This window comes from Balaenoptera ricei, chromosome 3, assembly GCF_028023285.1.
Source record: "Balaenoptera ricei isolate mBalRic1 chromosome 3, mBalRic1.hap2, whole genome shotgun sequence".
NCBI classification, from domain to species: Eukaryota; Metazoa; Chordata; class Mammalia; order Artiodactyla; family Balaenopteridae; genus Balaenoptera; species Balaenoptera ricei.
Genome location: NC_082641.1, coordinates 69527498 through 69544783, shown reverse-complemented (window position 1 = coordinate 69544783; position 17286 = coordinate 69527498). Strand labels below are relative to the sequence as shown.

Sequence of the window (17286 nt, the reverse complement as noted above, 5' to 3'; positions counted from 1 at the left end):
CTCCAAGCACAGAACATCTGACTCATCAATGGATAATCAAAAAACAACACACAAATACATAGAATAGTTGGACAAAGTCATTTAGACTAAACTGCATCCATATCTAAGTAATTGCCAGGCAATTACTGAAGAGCCTAAAGATAGGTATTCTAGTGACCAAACTGGGATTAAAATATTCAGTAGCTTATTACTTTCCCCCTGCCCTAATATAAAGCCCTTGGAACTAAGTCATCATATTTTAAGTGGTAAGCAGCATTTCACTATTCATAATTGTGATTCACTGATACAGCTACTAATCAGAGCCATCTCGTAACCCATTTCTACTAGTCAAGCTCCAGAATAAAATGGGAATATTTCCTATATTGTCTCACATGCTATTACATTCCATTTCAGTTTTTTGTTTTTAAATTAATTATTAATTTATTTATGGCTGCATTAGGACTTCGTTGCTGTGCGCGGGCTTTCTCAAGTTGCCGCGAGCGGGGGCTTCTCTTGTTGCGGAGTTCGGGCTCTAGGCATGTGGGTTTCAGTATTTGTGGCACAATGGCTTAGTTGCTCCCTGGCATGTGGGATCTTCCTGGACCAGGGCTCTAACCCATGTCCCCTGCATTGGCAGGCGGATTCTTAACCACTGCGCCACCAGGGAAGTCCCTCAAATAGTTCTTTCATTCAGTCTAAACAAGATTAACATTGGTCAGTAGCACATTTATCATGGCAAAAATTTCAGTTTTAGGGTACAGGTCTAGAGGAAAAAAAAGGAAGCTCTTGAACTTAAATCTGCTAACACTACCGGTTTTCCTAATGATCAACTAATTATCACTCATGGAGAAAAATGAATTTACTCCCTCAAAGTAAAAAAAGACTAAAAGTGTACCTTTTTTCTGCCTTTAAATTAAAAAAAAAATTACAGGACAAAGTTTGCATTTCTTTTATAATGAATTACCAACAAATGCCTGACCCAGGAATCAAAAATTAAAATTCAGAATTTAAAACCAAGAAACAAGCTAAATCATGTACATATTTAATTAAGAAACTAATGATGCAATATTACCCAAATAAAAAGTAAGCAGGGACTTCCCTCGTGGCGCAGTGGTTAAGAAGTTGCTTGCCAATGCAAGCCACATGCCACGGAGCAACTAAGTCCGTGCGCCACAACTACTGAGCCTGTGCTATAGAACCTGCGAGCCAACTACTGAGCCCATGCGCCTAGAGCCCGTGCTCCACAACAAGAGAAGCCATCGCAATGAAAAGCCCGCGTGCTGCAACAAAGAGTAGGCCCTGCTCACCGCAACTGGAGAAAGCCAGAGTGCCAGAGTGCAGCAACAAAGACCCAATGCAGCTAAAATAAAAAAAAAAAATCCTAATCTAACACAGTCTATTCATCCAAGATAACAGTGTGAATCTATATATGTTCTCTTCCATCTCAATGTGTCATGTAGTGACAAGTTCAACAGCCAAGCAACCTCATCTTCTGGATGGACTAGTAAATTTGTACTGTCCATGGCTGCAGAGTCTTGCCCCCTTTCCAGCATACCTGTGAGCAGTCCTTATGAATAATTTGGTCGGAGAAAGCAAAGTCTCCATTGTTGAAAGCTATGGAAGAGACTCTTAATTCAAACAGTATTAGGTTGGTGGATGAGGCAAATTGGAGCATGTTAAAAAAAAAAACAAAAAAAAAACAAGCACATGCTCAATTATCATGTTCCATATTTCAGAGAAGAGGCATTAAGGATTTATGCTATGTTTATTTACAAACATATCTAGGATGCTGAGTTCAAGAGTTTGATCCTTTTTTCAAAGAGACTGCACATCTTAAAATGTTCCTCTTCGTATCTGTGAATAAAAACATAAAAAATTAACAATATTAAAGAACCCATTCATTTAACAGAAATATGTAGTTTCATTAATATACTGTTTGTCCTTCAATTTATGACTGGTACATCAGAAAGCGTTTACAGTATCATGACTTTATTCATACTGATTTTCTTCATCACATGCACCAGAGTCTTCCCAAGTAATGGCTTGGATAAATCATTTCCCTTCTAAACTAAGACAAGTAAAGTCTTTCTTTTCCAAAGTATATTTTGGAATTTATTCCAATCATCCCACAGAGCTTCCTTTAGTGTTACTTTTGCTGAAAATTCTGATTGTAATTTAACTAAATAAATCCTTTCTTCTCATTCAGGGAATCTGCTAATCTTGCTGCACACAAGATTCCTTCAGGTATATACTAACATACACTGCCCTCAAGATAGATTAGCATTAATCAGTTTACTAGAACTTTACCTGGTCAAGTACCTGAGCTCTGGAACGAGACTGCCTGGGTAAAAATCCTGGTCCACCATCACTAGCTATGGAATACTGGGCAACTTAACATTTTTTTTTTTTTGGTCTCAGATCAGGTTAACATCATCCACCTCAGTCTTGCCTGGTAGCCAACCTGAGCTTGTTAATGTAAAGTTTGCCTGACAAACAGCAGCACTCAATAAACACTGGCTTTCAGGCAAAGATACATCTGTTTATAGGTTTAACCTGTCTCCCTCAATGCTACACCCACACTTAACTTCAGGAATTACAACAACACACAATAGTGTATTTGTGGTTTTGGGGGGCGTGGTAAGGGAAGAAAGGAAAAAAGGGGAAACCTCTGCGAAGATTAGAAATGCATTAATTATTTACCTGTCTCATGGATTATTTTTTAAGCAGTTGGTGTCTTACTATATAGAAAGGTGCAGCAAATCCAGACCCAAAGTACAAAGTCATCATAGCTAGTAACCGCCACTTGTTTTCCACTGAAAATGGTATATTCTGTTGGGAAAAAAAGAGGAAAAAAAAGAGAGCAGAAACTGAACTTCGAATCATCTGATTTTATAAATCAAAAATAAGTATACAGGAAACGTTAATTTTTCCATAATCAGGTTATATATATGCCATATACCATAACACTTTTTTCAACACTCTCTTTCAAATCCTGTGACCTCCATCACACAAAACACTAGAAGGTAAAAAAAATACCTGGCTTTACTCATCAACTCTACCCCTCTACACCCTTTCTCGGCCCATTAATACTAGGCTTCAGGTAACCCTCGGAGGGTGTTACTGCTAACTACCCGATTTAAACTATTTATACTTGAGGCTCAAACCAACTTCAATCAAGGACGGTTAATACTCCTAATTTCGTCAACTAATTGGAGACGAGCCCCACACCACAGGCCCTCATATCCTCAACGTTTCAATGACTTTGACTTCGAGTCCGGTGACCTCTAGCTGGGCTTTAAGCCGCAATACCTGCAGCCAGGCGCTTCAGGGCCCTCCATATGTTGAAGGGTGGGGTGGAGCGCGAGGGGGAAATGGGGGAGCACTAATGTGAGGTAAGGCCTCTGGCTTTACCTACTCATTCCTTTTCGCGACTACGGCGCGCAGCCAGGGTCCTGAACTTTCTCCCTGGTCCCTGGAGGAACTGGAATGCTAGTCGACGTCCCAGATAAAAACCCCAGCTTCCCACCTCTCTCTCCACGGCCCAAAGGCGGCCTTGGAGTTCAGCCAGTCGCAGCCAAGTGCCCCCTACCCAACGGAGCCAGGCCCCTTCCATACTAACCTTCCCTGGACCCTCCTCATAGTGGCTCCTACGGACCACAGAGGTTGTGAACCTCCGGATGCTTTGTCCCAACATAGCGCTGTTGGAAGCCCTGCGAAAGGCGCAGAAACTTAAGGCGGAAGAAATGGCGGCAGCACACCCAGCACTCCTTTCTTCACGACCTTGTTCCCCTGTGGGCAAGGACCGAAAGGGAAGATGGGAAATGGGGCAGAGCTCTCGGAAGATGCGACAAAGCGGCGCCCCCGAGGATTGTGGGAATTGTAGTTCAGAACATCGTAGCGCCTTGTCGGCCCTGAAGGATTGTGGGAAATGTAGTCTCGCCCAGTTCTGGTAGGCTCAGAACATACTTACCAGCAGCGTTTCTTCCGAACGTGAGTTCTTGTCCGGGTTCTTGGGGCCTGTTTCTAGAACGATTTTACTGAAGTTAGCGAAGCAGTTTCACCATGTGTGTTCTAGTTTATGGAAAATGAAAATAAACCTCTCCCTTTTCTTTTTTTGTGACTGTATGCTAAGTGTCTGTGATTTGCAGTACTACTCTGCCAGCGCTGCGAGAGATGTATATGCTCTGATCTCACCGGAAGGAAAGGAACCGTAAACACGAGTAACCAAATAATATGCAGTACAAAGGATTTCAGAGAGAAAACTGAGTTGAAGTGCGAAGGGAAGGATTCCTGGAGATATAGAGAACTAAGTAGAACAGAAGTAGGAAGAGAGGGAAGAGAAAACTCAAGGCCAGTATGAGTATGGCATGTTGGGAGTGTGGAAGAGAAAGCAGCCTCTGATCCGGAGCCAGCCTGGACCAGGAATTGGTGTTCTCCTGCTGAACCTAAACAATTTAAGAGGACATGCACATCAAAGTTTCTCCTGTCAGTGATGGCTCAAGGAAATAAGATCACTCTATTATATATGAACATAGGCAAAACATGAACATTGTTCAAGTCACAAAAATGACCAAACATCACCATACCCAGTCAATACGATGACTTCTGCTTCTTTATCAATTACCTTAACCGTAGGCTAGTCTTCCTTCCTCCTACGTAGAATTTAGTAAGATAGCAAAAGTCACCGGAAAGAAGCCCAAAGCCTGTTAAGTCCTAACACCTTACTGAGATCCCCAGGGTTTCTCTGGGTATTATGTCTCCCTTACTGCAGTGAGTAATAAACCCAGCTTCTTCATTTACAGATGTATTCCTGGTAGTCTTTGACTAGTGGGTATTGGAAGAAACTGGTCATAAATGAGGCTGGGAAAGTATTAGGTTAGATTGTGAAAGGCCCTGCTAACCTAAGTTTTCATCTGTGGCAGAGTGTACATTGCTTCAGATGACTCATTTATACAGCAGCAGTAAATAAAGTCGAGTAGGATTTAAGTCTTGCTTTGAAAACTGGTTATAAAGTGTATGCTTTAATCTTTCTTTAGCTTTTGAAAGAGAAAAGCCATGTTTCACCTCGACAGAAAACAAAAAACATGAACAAAAGTGAAGACGTTTTATTTCTACAAGTAACTTGTAATTGAGTAGAGATGCATGTAGTGCATAATTGGTGTTCTCCTCCTAATTGATAGAGGATGCATGATATTCAGTTTTTTTAAAAGTCCGCATCAGTGTCTTTATGTATTAAAAGGATTATGATTTAACTATAATTGGGAAATGTTTTCACAGTTAATAGTTAATGTTTTCTGAATTCTCTTTTTCAGTCTAATGTAAGTAATATCTCCTGTATATTTGGTTTATTGTTACTTCTAATTCACATTAATTGATGCTTGTCTGTGTATCTGGCTTTCAGCTAACTCCAAAGGGAACTCCAAGAGAGATTCTAGCATATGGCTTTGAAATTGTCTGCCTCCTCATGGGCTCTGTGACCAATTAAAGACCGTGGCAAATTCTTTTCATCAAGAGATAGGGTCTATGCCTTTTCTCCCTGAATCTGGATGGACTCTGTGTGACTATTTTGAGCAAGAGAATTTGCTGTAAGTGATGCTGTGCCAGTATCCTGCCCAGGCCTTACGATATTGGCAGCTTCCTTTCCTGTCTTTTGGAACATTTGCCCTTGCAACCCTGAGCTTCATGTAAGAAGTCTGACTACTCTGCTGGAGAGGCCTCCTGAAGAGTACTCAAGAATGCACCAAAAAAAAGTAGGGGATCGGCTCAGGTGTCAGGTATGTGAGTGAAGCTATCTCGGATTCTCCAGTCCAGTCCAGGTGCCAGCTGAGTATCACTGAGGGACCCCAGTCAATACTGTGTAGAGAAGAGTTGCCAAGTTTAGCCCTGCCCAAAATGCTGATCTACAGATTTGTGAGGCATAATTAAATGGTTGTTCTTTCAAGCCATTAAGTTTGGGGTAGTTTGTTATGCAATAGTAAATAACTGGAATAAGAACTGCTCAGCTGAACCCACCAGCCTCCAAAACTATAAGAGAAAATAATAAATTGTTTTAAGCTGCTAAATTTTAGGGTAGTTTGTTATAAAGGGGTAGAAACCTGGAACATGTATCATGCACAGTTTCTTATACATATAGCCTAACAATCTAAATTCAGTCATAATGGCTGGCAAGGAAAATGCAAATCACCCTTGAGAACCTTTTGATTCAGTATGATACTTTTCTGCTATAAAATGAATTTTAAGAGAAATGAGACATTTCATGGATTGGAACAAAACAGAAAAGATCTTTAGGGACATGAGGTTTACTCCCAAGTTGTACTTTAAAAATAAAATCCAATTATTTTAATAGTGAATAGGATGTATATCATAGAGTAAGCAATGTGCTTTTTGGACCCACATGAATCTTTGGAAACTGAAATTACATTATATAGAACAATATATCTAAAAATTAAAGTACAATATTTGTCATGTGTCTCAACAGCTACTATATTAGATTTTTAGGAACTAGGTTAGAGTTTACTTAAATTGTTTACTGAAGAAATTATATGTTTCTGTCCTACATTGAAAAACTCAAGTTAAAAAGTTTCTTTTGGTCTCAAGTTTTTAGAATTTCCTGCTACTGTAGCATTAAAGTCAGAATGCTGTGTTAACTATTTTTTTTTTTTTTTTGAAATTTACATTTGTAGAGGGAAAAAAACCCTGGTTTTAGGAAAGGAGAAAATGTGATTCCACTGAGGCAGTTAGGGTTGGAAAATATGCTGCCAGCCTTCCAAATGATTTAGTGATGACCAACTGGAAGAAAAATTTCTGCAAAAAAGAAAAAAAAATGCTTATGTGATCAAGCTGTATATTTTACTCTTCATCTTGCTTTATTACTTTTGAACACCATTTTTTCCTTAAAAGCCTTTCATGTTTTTTATTCCAACTTTATTGCTTAATCTCAATGAAGCTTTAAGGATGATTCACTTTTTAAAGATTAATTTATAGTTTAATTATTTGTTATTGAGTATTGCCAAGTATAGGTAGGTACATTTTTACAAGGTGAGCACAGAAAATAACATTTCTCAATTTGAAAATCAATGATTGTATTTATATTTATGTTCCATCTCCTTCTTGACTTAGTTTGCAATGATACTTGGTATTGCTTTGACTAGTTTTCTTTAAATTCACTATGACATTTCCTGCTTGTGTCTATAACTGGAATACTAAATAATCAAATAGTTTCATTCATTTATTTTAAGGAAACATAATTTAAATGAGGAAGGGGATTCTGAAAATGAATTTAATGCATCATTCTAAAAAGAAATCCTTTTTTGTTACAAGTAAGAGAAACATAGGAGATACTTGAAAGTAAACCAACTTTCTTGCATTACTTATGTTGTTGTGTAAAGAATTGTGCAAATAAGGACTATCTGGAAGTCTTGGTTTATAACTAGGCCCTTTTTTTGCTGATCAATGCATATAAAGTGCTGCTACATTTCTACCAGATTCAGGTGAGATTGCAGGAATCTGATCAAAGGCACTTTGTTCCTCTAGACAATGTTCCTCTTTACAGTCCAGAAAGATGTTTGTTTATGCTATAACAGCTTTTGTATTTGGCTTTTTGGTTTGGGCTTATAATTAAGAAAAATGGGTTTTCTTGAGAATAACATTTATGCACTTTGAGTAAATTATTAGTGAATTCACCAAACAGTTCTTTTAAACATTTCAACTAATTATAAAATTACACAAAGTGGGTTAGGCTTAATTTCCAGTTCTCTTCACATCCCTCAATTAAGCTATACCCTCACTAACAGCATTTAAAACTGTATCATTGTCCCTGAATTGTGTTCAGCATCTCCTTACCACTTTGAACTAAGGGATATTATAAGCAACAGACTTATGAAACTCTTGCTGGGTTTACTATGCGGATGATTTTTTTTTTCTTTGAGGATGTGTTTCAATATATTTCATGGTGTCATTTTTATGAGGATCCATAGGAGAAATTTCTCTCTGGTCTAAAATAAACATGCTTCTCCTGAGTAGCTGATTTGCTTTTGCCTTATGAGTGCTGTGAATAACAAACTTTATTGCGATTTCTTCCTTATACTGATTCCTAGAAAGCTTAGAGCCAAATGTGTGACCTACCTTCAGTGGAGACTGTATTTTGGGTACTTTACTCCTAGCTCCATCTTCTCTTTTTTTTTTTTAAATTTATTTATTTATTTATTTTTATTTTTGGCTGTGTTGGGTCTTCGTTTCTGTGTGAGGGCTTTCTCTAGTTGTGGCAAGTGGGGGCCACTCTTCATCGCGGTGCACGGGTCTCTCACTATCGCGGCCTCTCCTGTTGCGGAGCACAGGCTCCAGACGCGCAGGCTCAGTAATTGTGGCTCACGGGCCCAGTCGCTCCGCGGCATGTGGGATCTTCCCAGACCAGGGCTCGAACCCGTGTCCCCTGCATTGGCAGGCAGATTCTCAACCACTGCGCCACCAGGGAAGCCCTTCTCTTCTTTATTTAGCTTTGCTTCACTTTTCTACCCAATTTTATTTTATCTTGTTATATAGTATGTGTCTTTGTTCTATACCTCAAATGTTTTCTGAAACAATATTAGCATGTAAATAAGCTAATAACTTATAAATTCTCCTCACATAGAAAGTTGTTTTAGTGTTACTTTATTGATTTTTCTCTTTGCTTTATGGAGCCTGGGCTAGGTAATGTAATTAAAACTAGCTAATGGAACAAATGATCCCCGAATTTTAATGGCTTAACACAATAAAGATTTATTTCTCACTTATGTCTCAATCTGAATCAGATGTTCAGCATGCAGTCTTCCACTTGGTAGTTCTATTGCTGTCATCTTCTTGGGCCTCCACTCAATCCTCTGGATTGACCCTGCCTGCCACCATGCTAAGAAGAAGGTAGAGGCTCACACAAGGGTCAGGTTAGTAGGTGGCATGCGCTATTTGTGCCTATAATCTATTATCCAAACCAATCACATGCTACACAGATTTCTGTGTGTCTGAGAGGAAATTGGAAATGGTTTGGTTGAACACATAGCATGTCCTCTACAGAGACCTTCTAGTTTCTTGTTGGAATCTTATGGAATACTTCTGCAAGAATTCAATATTCAGTGGTTATATGTTATCTTGGCACTTTGCTACAGTGACTGCAAATCCTCATAATTCTTCTGTAATTTCCTGTTCCTGCACATTTCCCCAGAGTTGCACACTCCAGGCAATATACTGTACCTGGAATCAGAATGACATGGGTTCAAATCCAAGATCTACCTTAACTGTTTAGCTTTGGGCAAGTTGCATGACCTTTCCTCATCTTTCAAATGGGGACAGTAATCTTACGTACTTTACAGGGTTGTTAGAAGGGTGTTTGGCTGCACCCCTCAGGCCTGCAAGCCTTGTAACTACCCAACCTCCAAACCAAAGTAAGCACCCAGAGATAGAGACAGAAACATCAACAGTTTAGTGGATAGGGGAGCTTACTGAGTTTGCAGCAAAATGTCCTGGAGTGACACCCCACAGCAGACCGCAGAAGGCAGATGGCAGGAAGGACACAACAGCAAGTCTCACTACTCTCAATACTAGGGGAGAAGGAGGCTACCATTTATAGGGGGAACTGACTTCAGGTAGGCTCATCAGTTACCAGGGAAACCAGCAGCTGGGGCAGGGGACAAGCATGTAGGCAGTTTACTGATTAAGCCCTACAATTAAGAGGATTGGATAGTCATGTGAGTGAAGCAAGGACTGGTCGAGTAGAGGATGTACAGAGAGCAAGAGAATAACCATCTTGAGTGGCCTGACCATACAAAGTGTCAATTAAGATATTTGCTGCTTCAGAGTGTTCTATTAGCAAATGGGCCAGTGACAACCCCCTTTGGGGGATCCCCCTCCACGTGCCACTTTTTAATTAACTTTCTGTCTTTTCTCAACAGTTTGGCCACTGGAATATGTAGATCTGAAATATTTTTTAAAAAACTGATGCACTACTATAAGGTAAGCTCTCTGAGGATAGAGAATGGTTTTTTTTGTTGGTTTTTTTTTTTCTGATCACTTATGTATCATCCTAAGTATCCTCTATAAAGACACTCAATGAATGCTGAAAACAATTAATGAATAGTGTAGTAGTTTGAATTTAAATGCAAATACTATGTTTTGAGTGTAGATCATGATTTAGTTTTTAAAATCCACTTTATTGAGGCATATGTTACATGCAATAAAACGTCTGTTTTGAGTGTCCTGTTCAATGAGTTTGACAACTGTATACACTCATTAAGCAGCATCACAATTAAGATATAGAACAACAATCACCCATGATTTACTTGTAGCAATATACTTTAAAAGGATTGATTTGTTAATTACCTCGGAGCACGCTAACCCTTGATGCTCAGATATTCTCAATTAAAGCCAAAACTGCACTCAGTCCTATAAAAGTAGGCCTTAATGCAGATTTTCTCAGCAGGAGACTATTTACATTACAGACCAGATTATTATTTGTTGAGGGTGATGTCTTGTGCATTATACAGGATGCTTAGCTACATTTCTGGCATCTACCCCCTAGATGCCAGTAGCACTACCCCTCCCAAGCTATGGCAACCAAATCTGTTTCCAAACATCATCAAAAGTCCCCTCTACTGGCAAAATCATTCTAGGTTGAAAACCACTGCTCTACGGCCATCTCTTCAGGGCAAGGTGAGTCAACAGAACGTACACTTGATCTGAGCCAATGCTTTTGCACTTGCTGAGATCCATTGGCAGAACTGTTACACTTCCCCCTTTTCAGCAAGGTAAGGCTCAACTACCTTAGGATTCTGCATTCCACTGGCACTTTGCCCACTCCCTTCTCTGCCATCATTGTGTGCCATCCACTGCCTGTAGTGTTGAAGATTTATAAGCTTCTGTTGATCTTCCCCTCTGTTCCACACTGAATCCAGGGCAGATGGGAAGTGGTATTAAAGCTGGCTTTTGTTTTATTCTTGCCTTGTGAATCTGTGTTCTCTGAGACCCACTCATTTAGAAGGTAATGAACCTATCCTTAGTTCTACCTTTAGAAATAGACAATTAGTTTTTAATTAAATGAACACATGTGCTTAGCACTGTATCTGGCAAGTAGTAATGCTCAATACATAACAACTCTTATTATTACTTCCCTACCACTGTTTTTCTGTGCTGCTGCTATATTCCCCTTGTTTCCTTATACTAAGATCACTCCTACTTTCATCATACTTACCACACTTTCTCTGTTTGTATTCAGCTTTCGTATTAAGACTATGCAGTCTATGTTCACATGTCCCAAAGATATTTAGCTCTCAAGACACCCAGGCCACCAAGGCATGCCTACCCTCCTGGCCTGATCACATGTTCCTCAGCTTTTGATGTAAAATTAAGAGAAAAAAATCAGCTCCTTAGGAAATCCCATCATCATTTGATTGGAAAGGAATGGCTTTCCTGACTAGAGCCACAAGGAAGACCATCCTCTGAAGGAAAAAAAACAGACATTCTGTCTCTTCTAGTTTCCTAATTTTCTCACTATCCTTCCCTAGAAGAGCTATGAAACTCCATACTTAGACCTTGTGCACTTTTTGAATAACAAAGGTGAACACAGCATTTGATTGTAAACATCTACTGCAGTTCATTAAAGGTAAATAAAATAATTTTTTAAAGAAGAATATAAACTTAAGGTGTGACAGAACACCGCTCTACTCACCAGATGAGGAAACCAGAACATTGTTCATTTAACAGGAGGAGGGGAACCCAGATCATGCAGGAAGCCTTGAGTAAGAGGATTATTAAAGAAGTGTAGGTTATTATTATTATATACTGTATTATTAACAGAAGTGTAGATTATTATGAACTGGGAAAAATTTGTGGAAGTGGTTGTTAAAGAAGGCTTGATTCTGTGTTCTTGTAGCATAACTGTCAGCACAAATTTGGCTGTTTTTTTAAAATTTATTTATTTATTTTTGGCTGAATTTGGTCTTCGTTGCTGTACGTGGGCTTTCTCTCGTTGTGGTGAGTGGGGGCTAGTCTTTGTTGCAATGCACGGGCTTCTCCTTGCGTTGGCTTCACTTGTTGCAGAGCATGGGCTCTAGGCATGCAGGCTTCAGTAGTTGTGGCACGTGGGATCAGTAGTTGCGGCGCATGGGCTTAGTTGCTACGTGGCATGTGGGATCCTCCGGGACCAGGGCCTGAACCTGTGTCCCCTGCATTGGCAGGTGGATTCTTAACCACTGCACCACCAGGGAAGTCCCACAAATTTGACTTTTGACACTTAATATCTGGGGTTGTGAGATCCAAAATCCCTATTGCTCATCCTATTGTGTTACGTGGAATTTTCCAAAGTCTTTTCAGAAACTCAAAAGCTGATTTTTTTTTTTTTTCCCATTCTCTTTTCATTCCTGATGTAGCAATCCTATCCTGAAGGGAAGAAATGGTGGTAGAGGGTAGGGATAAAGGCAATTTATGGTTAATAAAAACAGGTGATGAATTAAAAGTGATTTTCCCAGGACACAGGTTTTTAACTACCTGAAGTGAAATGACTGATTTGAGTTATATCTACCTGCGAGAGCAGTCTTGGGTATGTATTGGGGATGTAGACAACCCTGACTTCAGGGACATAAAAAATTCCAATACTTTTCCTATCATTCTCAAGAGGAAAGTAAAATCTTTGTTTCTAATATTTGACACAAAGGCTTAGATACATGTTAAGAGAAGTAAGAGTTTTATTTAAATTCACAATCTAAGGCCTTTCTAGAAGGCAAGATTACCAGGGAAGGGGGGGAGGGGTTGACATCTAGAAGCAGCAAGGGATTAGAACAACATGCAAGATGAAAAAAAATATTTGCAGAAATTGCATAATTTTGTTTACAACAAGATTTTTTGCTTTCTCTCTCTTTCTCTCTCATACAAACTATGAAAATTTGGTGGAAAATACACAGATACAGAATCGAAATAACTTTACAGCTTTAAATAAGTTGGAATTCCACAAAAATCATTATAGAAAGAGGTGTTAAAGATTAAGGATGCCAAGTTTAAATATATCAGGAAAATAAAATGATAGATTCGAAAGTCTGAGTCATAAAGACCAAAGAAGTCTGACAGGGTGATTTGATAAAAATAATAGGATAAAAAGAATAATAGGATAAAAATTCTCATACCTTTCCCTCTTAGGTGCCAAATTGACCATCTTCTTTGTAAAAGCAACGCCCTCCATCTCTTGTACTTAACCTGACTTCTCTCAATGCTGCCATCATTGAAGAGTTTTAATGATAAGCTCTCCCATGAAGTCCTAATGGCACCATAGACTCAGTCTCTGTACAAGTGAATGTGTTCCGTTAGTGTACCTCCATCCTATATGACAAAGCTACTCTTCTTCCCAATTTTCCTTTTTATGGGTGTCATTCCCTTTTCCTGGTCATCCAAACCCAGAATCTGAGAATGGTCCTTGACTCCTTTTTCTCTTTTCAAGGGACTTACCACTTAATGGGGTAGGGTGGAGAGAACGTCCAGATTGATAGAGGAAGAAAAAAATCATAGAATGTTATAAATAAGTAGAAATAGGAGGATCTAGACCCAAGACTGAGTCTTCTTTTCCTCACCTGTGCACACAGTTACCCAGTGTTACAATGATGACCATTTTAAGTGGGTATATTAGTGCAGATAATAGCTGGTTATTTCTCTCTCAGTTCAAGTAGAAGGAAGATAGGAAAGTATTCCTCCAGCGTTGCTCTAAGTTAGAAGCTTTACACTGATTTTCTAGCTTCTGATTTCAAGGTCACACCTGGTTGTTTATGAAAACAGTACCTACTAAACACAACTCGTAGGTAGAAAAACGTTGCTGTTAGTCTTCCAGCTTCTGAACACTGCTACGCTCCTACCACTCTGTGGGCTCTTCTTTTCTGCATGTTCCTCTCCATGATTCCAGAAAACACACCCTCTTTTTGAGAAAAAAAAAAGAGACTTTTATGAGATCTAAAATTAATAAGTTTTTAATATGTAAACCATTGACATTATATTGGAGCACTAATGTTCTCTGAAGACTTTCCAAGTTAATAGGAATTGAAGCATAAGTAAAAGGAATAATGCTTCTACAGATAATTCCAGACAACATGAGGAGGAGGAAAATTCTTTGTTTTTGTTTAATTAGGAGAGAATGTTGTGGACAAAATTTAAAATATTCAGGTGGTTTCTGTACCATGTGAGTATTATAAAGTTATGGTAGTTTTTAGATCGTTTCTTTCCTTGGCATGAGTTCAACTATATAATTTACATGTCATATTTTATTTTATTTTTAAAATTAATTAATTAATTTGTTTATTTATTTATTTTTGGCTGCGTTGGGTCTTTGTTGATGCCCGTGGGCTTCCTCTAGTTGCAGCAAGTGGGGGCTACTCTTTGTTGCGGCGTGACGGCTTCTCATTGCGGTAGCTTCTCTTATTGCGGAGCACGGGCTATAGGCACACAGGCTTCAGTAGTTGTGGCACGTGGGCTCTAGAGCACAGGCTCAGTAGTTGTGGCACACAGGCTTAGTTGCTCTGCGGCATGTGGGATCTTCCTGGACCAGGGCTCTAACCCGTGTCCCCTGCATTGGCAAGTGGATTCTTAACCACTGCACCACCAGGGAAGTCCTACATGTCATATTTTAGATTATAATGTTTTTTATTTAGGTATTTGAAGTTACCATCTTCAATAATAATCTTTAAACAACCCAACAGTTTCAATTTTTCTATGTTGGTTAGAAAGCTATGTTCAACTTGAAAATATAAGAAAACATGATATATTTTAATTAAGTTTTAATAAAATATTATTGTTTCTGGCAATATTAAATAATTTTTATCTCTTTCAAACATATTACTGTGCAAGTATAACTTTAAAGAGAAATTTAAGGCATCCATGCTGAAACTTTATAATTTTAGCTTTTTTTTTGTACTAATGATTCTATTTGTGAATGCAGTGCATAATGTTAGATATGATAGTTTAAGGGTATGTGATTTTATTAATAAGCCAGTTAAGATTGTAAATAATGTAAGGAAAATTTGGATATGTTGGAGAAAACAAATACAGAAAATTTATAATCATTTTCCCCAGAAAATGCTACCTCATAGTTTTAAGAATATGTAGTATATTATGTTTTGGTTATAGTGTACAAAATGATTTTAAGGGACTAATGCAATAATATTAAAAGTAAAAAAGTAACCAAAGTGGAATATAGGATTTAGGTCAAATCTTTTCCTTGTGAAATATGCAGATAACTAAAAAAACAAATAGATTTTAGCACAAGCCTTAATACTCCATTTCACTTCACTTTGGTGCTTGTAGGAATAAGCATATTATGAATTTTTAATAAAAAAATTTAAAAAACAACAAAAATTAAATCTAAAAATTTATTTTGAAAGGAGAAGTGATCAACCAATAAGCAACAGTTAATTTTTCTTCAATAGGATACAATATTTTAGGTGTCTATTAATAACTAGCTAACTTTAAGATGGAAGTACATAGACAGTTTCCAGTGTTATCTAAAATTTAACAGTGCATAGATTTTCTTTGACTAACAATTGGCCTATAAGAGACCAAAGCTACAGTTTCTAAGTTCATCAATTTTCCGTTGATAAGAAAAAAAAGATAATGTTGCTTAAACTTTTTTGCTCCTTTTCAAATTTCATTGGTAAAAAACTGTAATGTGGTTTTAAAAATAAGATGGGCTAACAAGTGCTTCAGTACTGACACAAAAAAGAATAGAGTATGAAATTTTATTAATCTTATTCAGCCTAATATTTTGTTTATTTAAAACAAACATTTATTTCCTTAAGTATGTGATAGCTTTTTTTTAAAAGGAAGAAATGGATTAAGTAATTAAAATATGAAGGGACTGAAGAAAAATCTCCCAAATTATATAACCTTAAAAAGTTAATCCCATTATATTATTAAATGAGCACTCGTTTTAGGCAGCACAGTGAGAACAGAGAGGTAATTGCTGAACTTCTTTTGAGCTTACTCTTATGCAACCAGAGGGTAGAAGAGAATGTTTTGGAAGATGTTCACCATTTAATTACCTCGATTCCGAGTTTTCCTAATGATTGTCAATACTTTCAACCAATTGAATTCACATACTTATTTTATATTGTGTAGTACAAAGAATATGTTAGAACTAATAAAAAATGTAAATGAAAAAAGGAAAGTGGCTAATATTCCTTAGCTTTCTCTTTCTCTTTACCAGCACATTTAAAAAATGCCCAGTTTGCTATGTCTGTGAATATTCTTGCCTATATATGCGTAAATGGGACCAGAAATCATAAAGAATGATGGATTTTTTATTGGATTTTAATTACAACTGTGTGTAACTTTGAACTATAAAATACTTTAAAGAGATTAAGCAGAAAATTAACCATAGTAAAAGAGCAGAATTATTGTAGTAGGAACATGTTCTACCTGCTAGCAATGCAGATTTCAGTTTTTCTTGTTGATCATTAAATTCTATTTTCTAAGGATAAAAGAGATATAGATGCAGACATACAAGCTACAGCCAAAAATAACTTTCAAGCTTGTGAAACCACTGGTCTTCCCAGCGCAGTAGTCTGTCTTTGATAGTGGCACCCTATCACCTTGGGGTTGCACATGGATGTGGTTCTTAAAGATCAGAATCTGCATGGATTTCATCAGTGAAACTTTATTCCAGAGTATATCTAACTTCTATCAGCATAATGAAATGGTCATTTACACCACTAAGTTTGAGGTGGTTTTTAATGCGTCAATATATAGCTGGAACAGAATGAGGTGCTGCCATTGATTTTGGGATCAGGCAGTGGGCTTGTATCTCAGTTGTTACATGGCATTCTGTGTGTCTTGTGCCCAAATTTCCTTCTTTTTGAAAGAAAACCAGTCATATTAGGCCCATCCTAATATCCTCATCTTAACTTGATTATATCTGCAAAGACCTTATTTCCAAATAAGGTCATATTCACAGGTACCAGGTGTTGTGACTTCAACATATCTTTTTGGGAGGCACAATTTAACCCATAACAGTGGAGCACCAGAAAAGCTGAGGGGATCTGGCCAGGGCACCAACACCAAAGACTGCAAGATCTTTCTAAGTTCCTAGTGCATTTGGTCTTTAGATACACTGAATTATTGGCTTACCAAAAATTTTCAGGTTGCAGTTTTCATATGTTTCAATATTCTTCTTGCCTAAGCTATGTCCCTTTGCCCCTCTGCTTGGTGAAAGACTCCTCATCTTTAGGATGTACTACTATATCCTGAGGGCAGCCTTCCCTGGCCCTCCCAGTCTCTCTATACCAAGTCACTCACTCCATTCCAGATGAG

General features: G+C 38.0%; 1 protein-coding gene, 1 long non-coding RNA gene and 1 other non-coding gene across 3 annotated transcripts in view; 1 reads left to right on the top strand and 2 right to left on the bottom strand.

The window, feature by feature from the left end:
- Nucleotides 1-1694: 1694 nt before the first annotated feature.
- Nucleotides 1695-3789, bottom strand: LOC132362365 (cytochrome c oxidase subunit 7C, mitochondrial). The gene is made up of 3 exons (XM_059916721.1): nt 3599-3789; nt 2680-2808; nt 1695-1833 (listed from the first exon to the last, which is right to left on the bottom strand). The coding sequence occupies exons 1-2, from the start codon at nt 3671-3673 to the stop codon at nt 2692-2694; spliced, it is 192 nt and encodes a 63-aa protein (XP_059772704.1). The 5' UTR covers nt 3674-3789; the 3' UTR covers nt 1695-1833; nt 2680-2691.
- Nucleotides 1938-2000, bottom strand: LOC132364208 (small nucleolar RNA Z39). Its single transcript, XR_009502754.1, has one exon. It is a non-coding gene; the product is annotated as a small nucleolar RNA Z39 (small nucleolar RNA).
- A 105-nt stretch (nt 3790-3894) lies between the features above and the next one.
- The window catches only part of LOC132363687 (uncharacterized), a 220980-nt gene continuing 207588 nt past the window's right edge, over nt 3895-17286 (top strand). Inside the window, exons 1-3 of the long non-coding RNA XR_009502639.1 lie at nt 3895-3969; nt 5381-5753; nt 9903-9963. This is a non-coding gene — a long non-coding RNA (uncharacterized LOC132363687). The remainder of the gene's footprint in view (nt 3970-5380; nt 5754-9902; nt 9964-17286) is intronic.

Excerpts from the sequence above, each read along its gene's own strand:
- LOC132362365 (XM_059916721.1), bottom strand. The coding sequence starts at position 3,673 with ATGTTGGGACAAAGCATCCGGAGGTTCACAACCTCTGTGGTCCGTAGG. Across the intron at positions 2,809-3,598 it reads ATGAGGAGGGTCCAGGGAAG|AATATACCATTTTCAGTGGA; the intron begins GTTAGTATGGAA and ends TTTTCCCAACAG.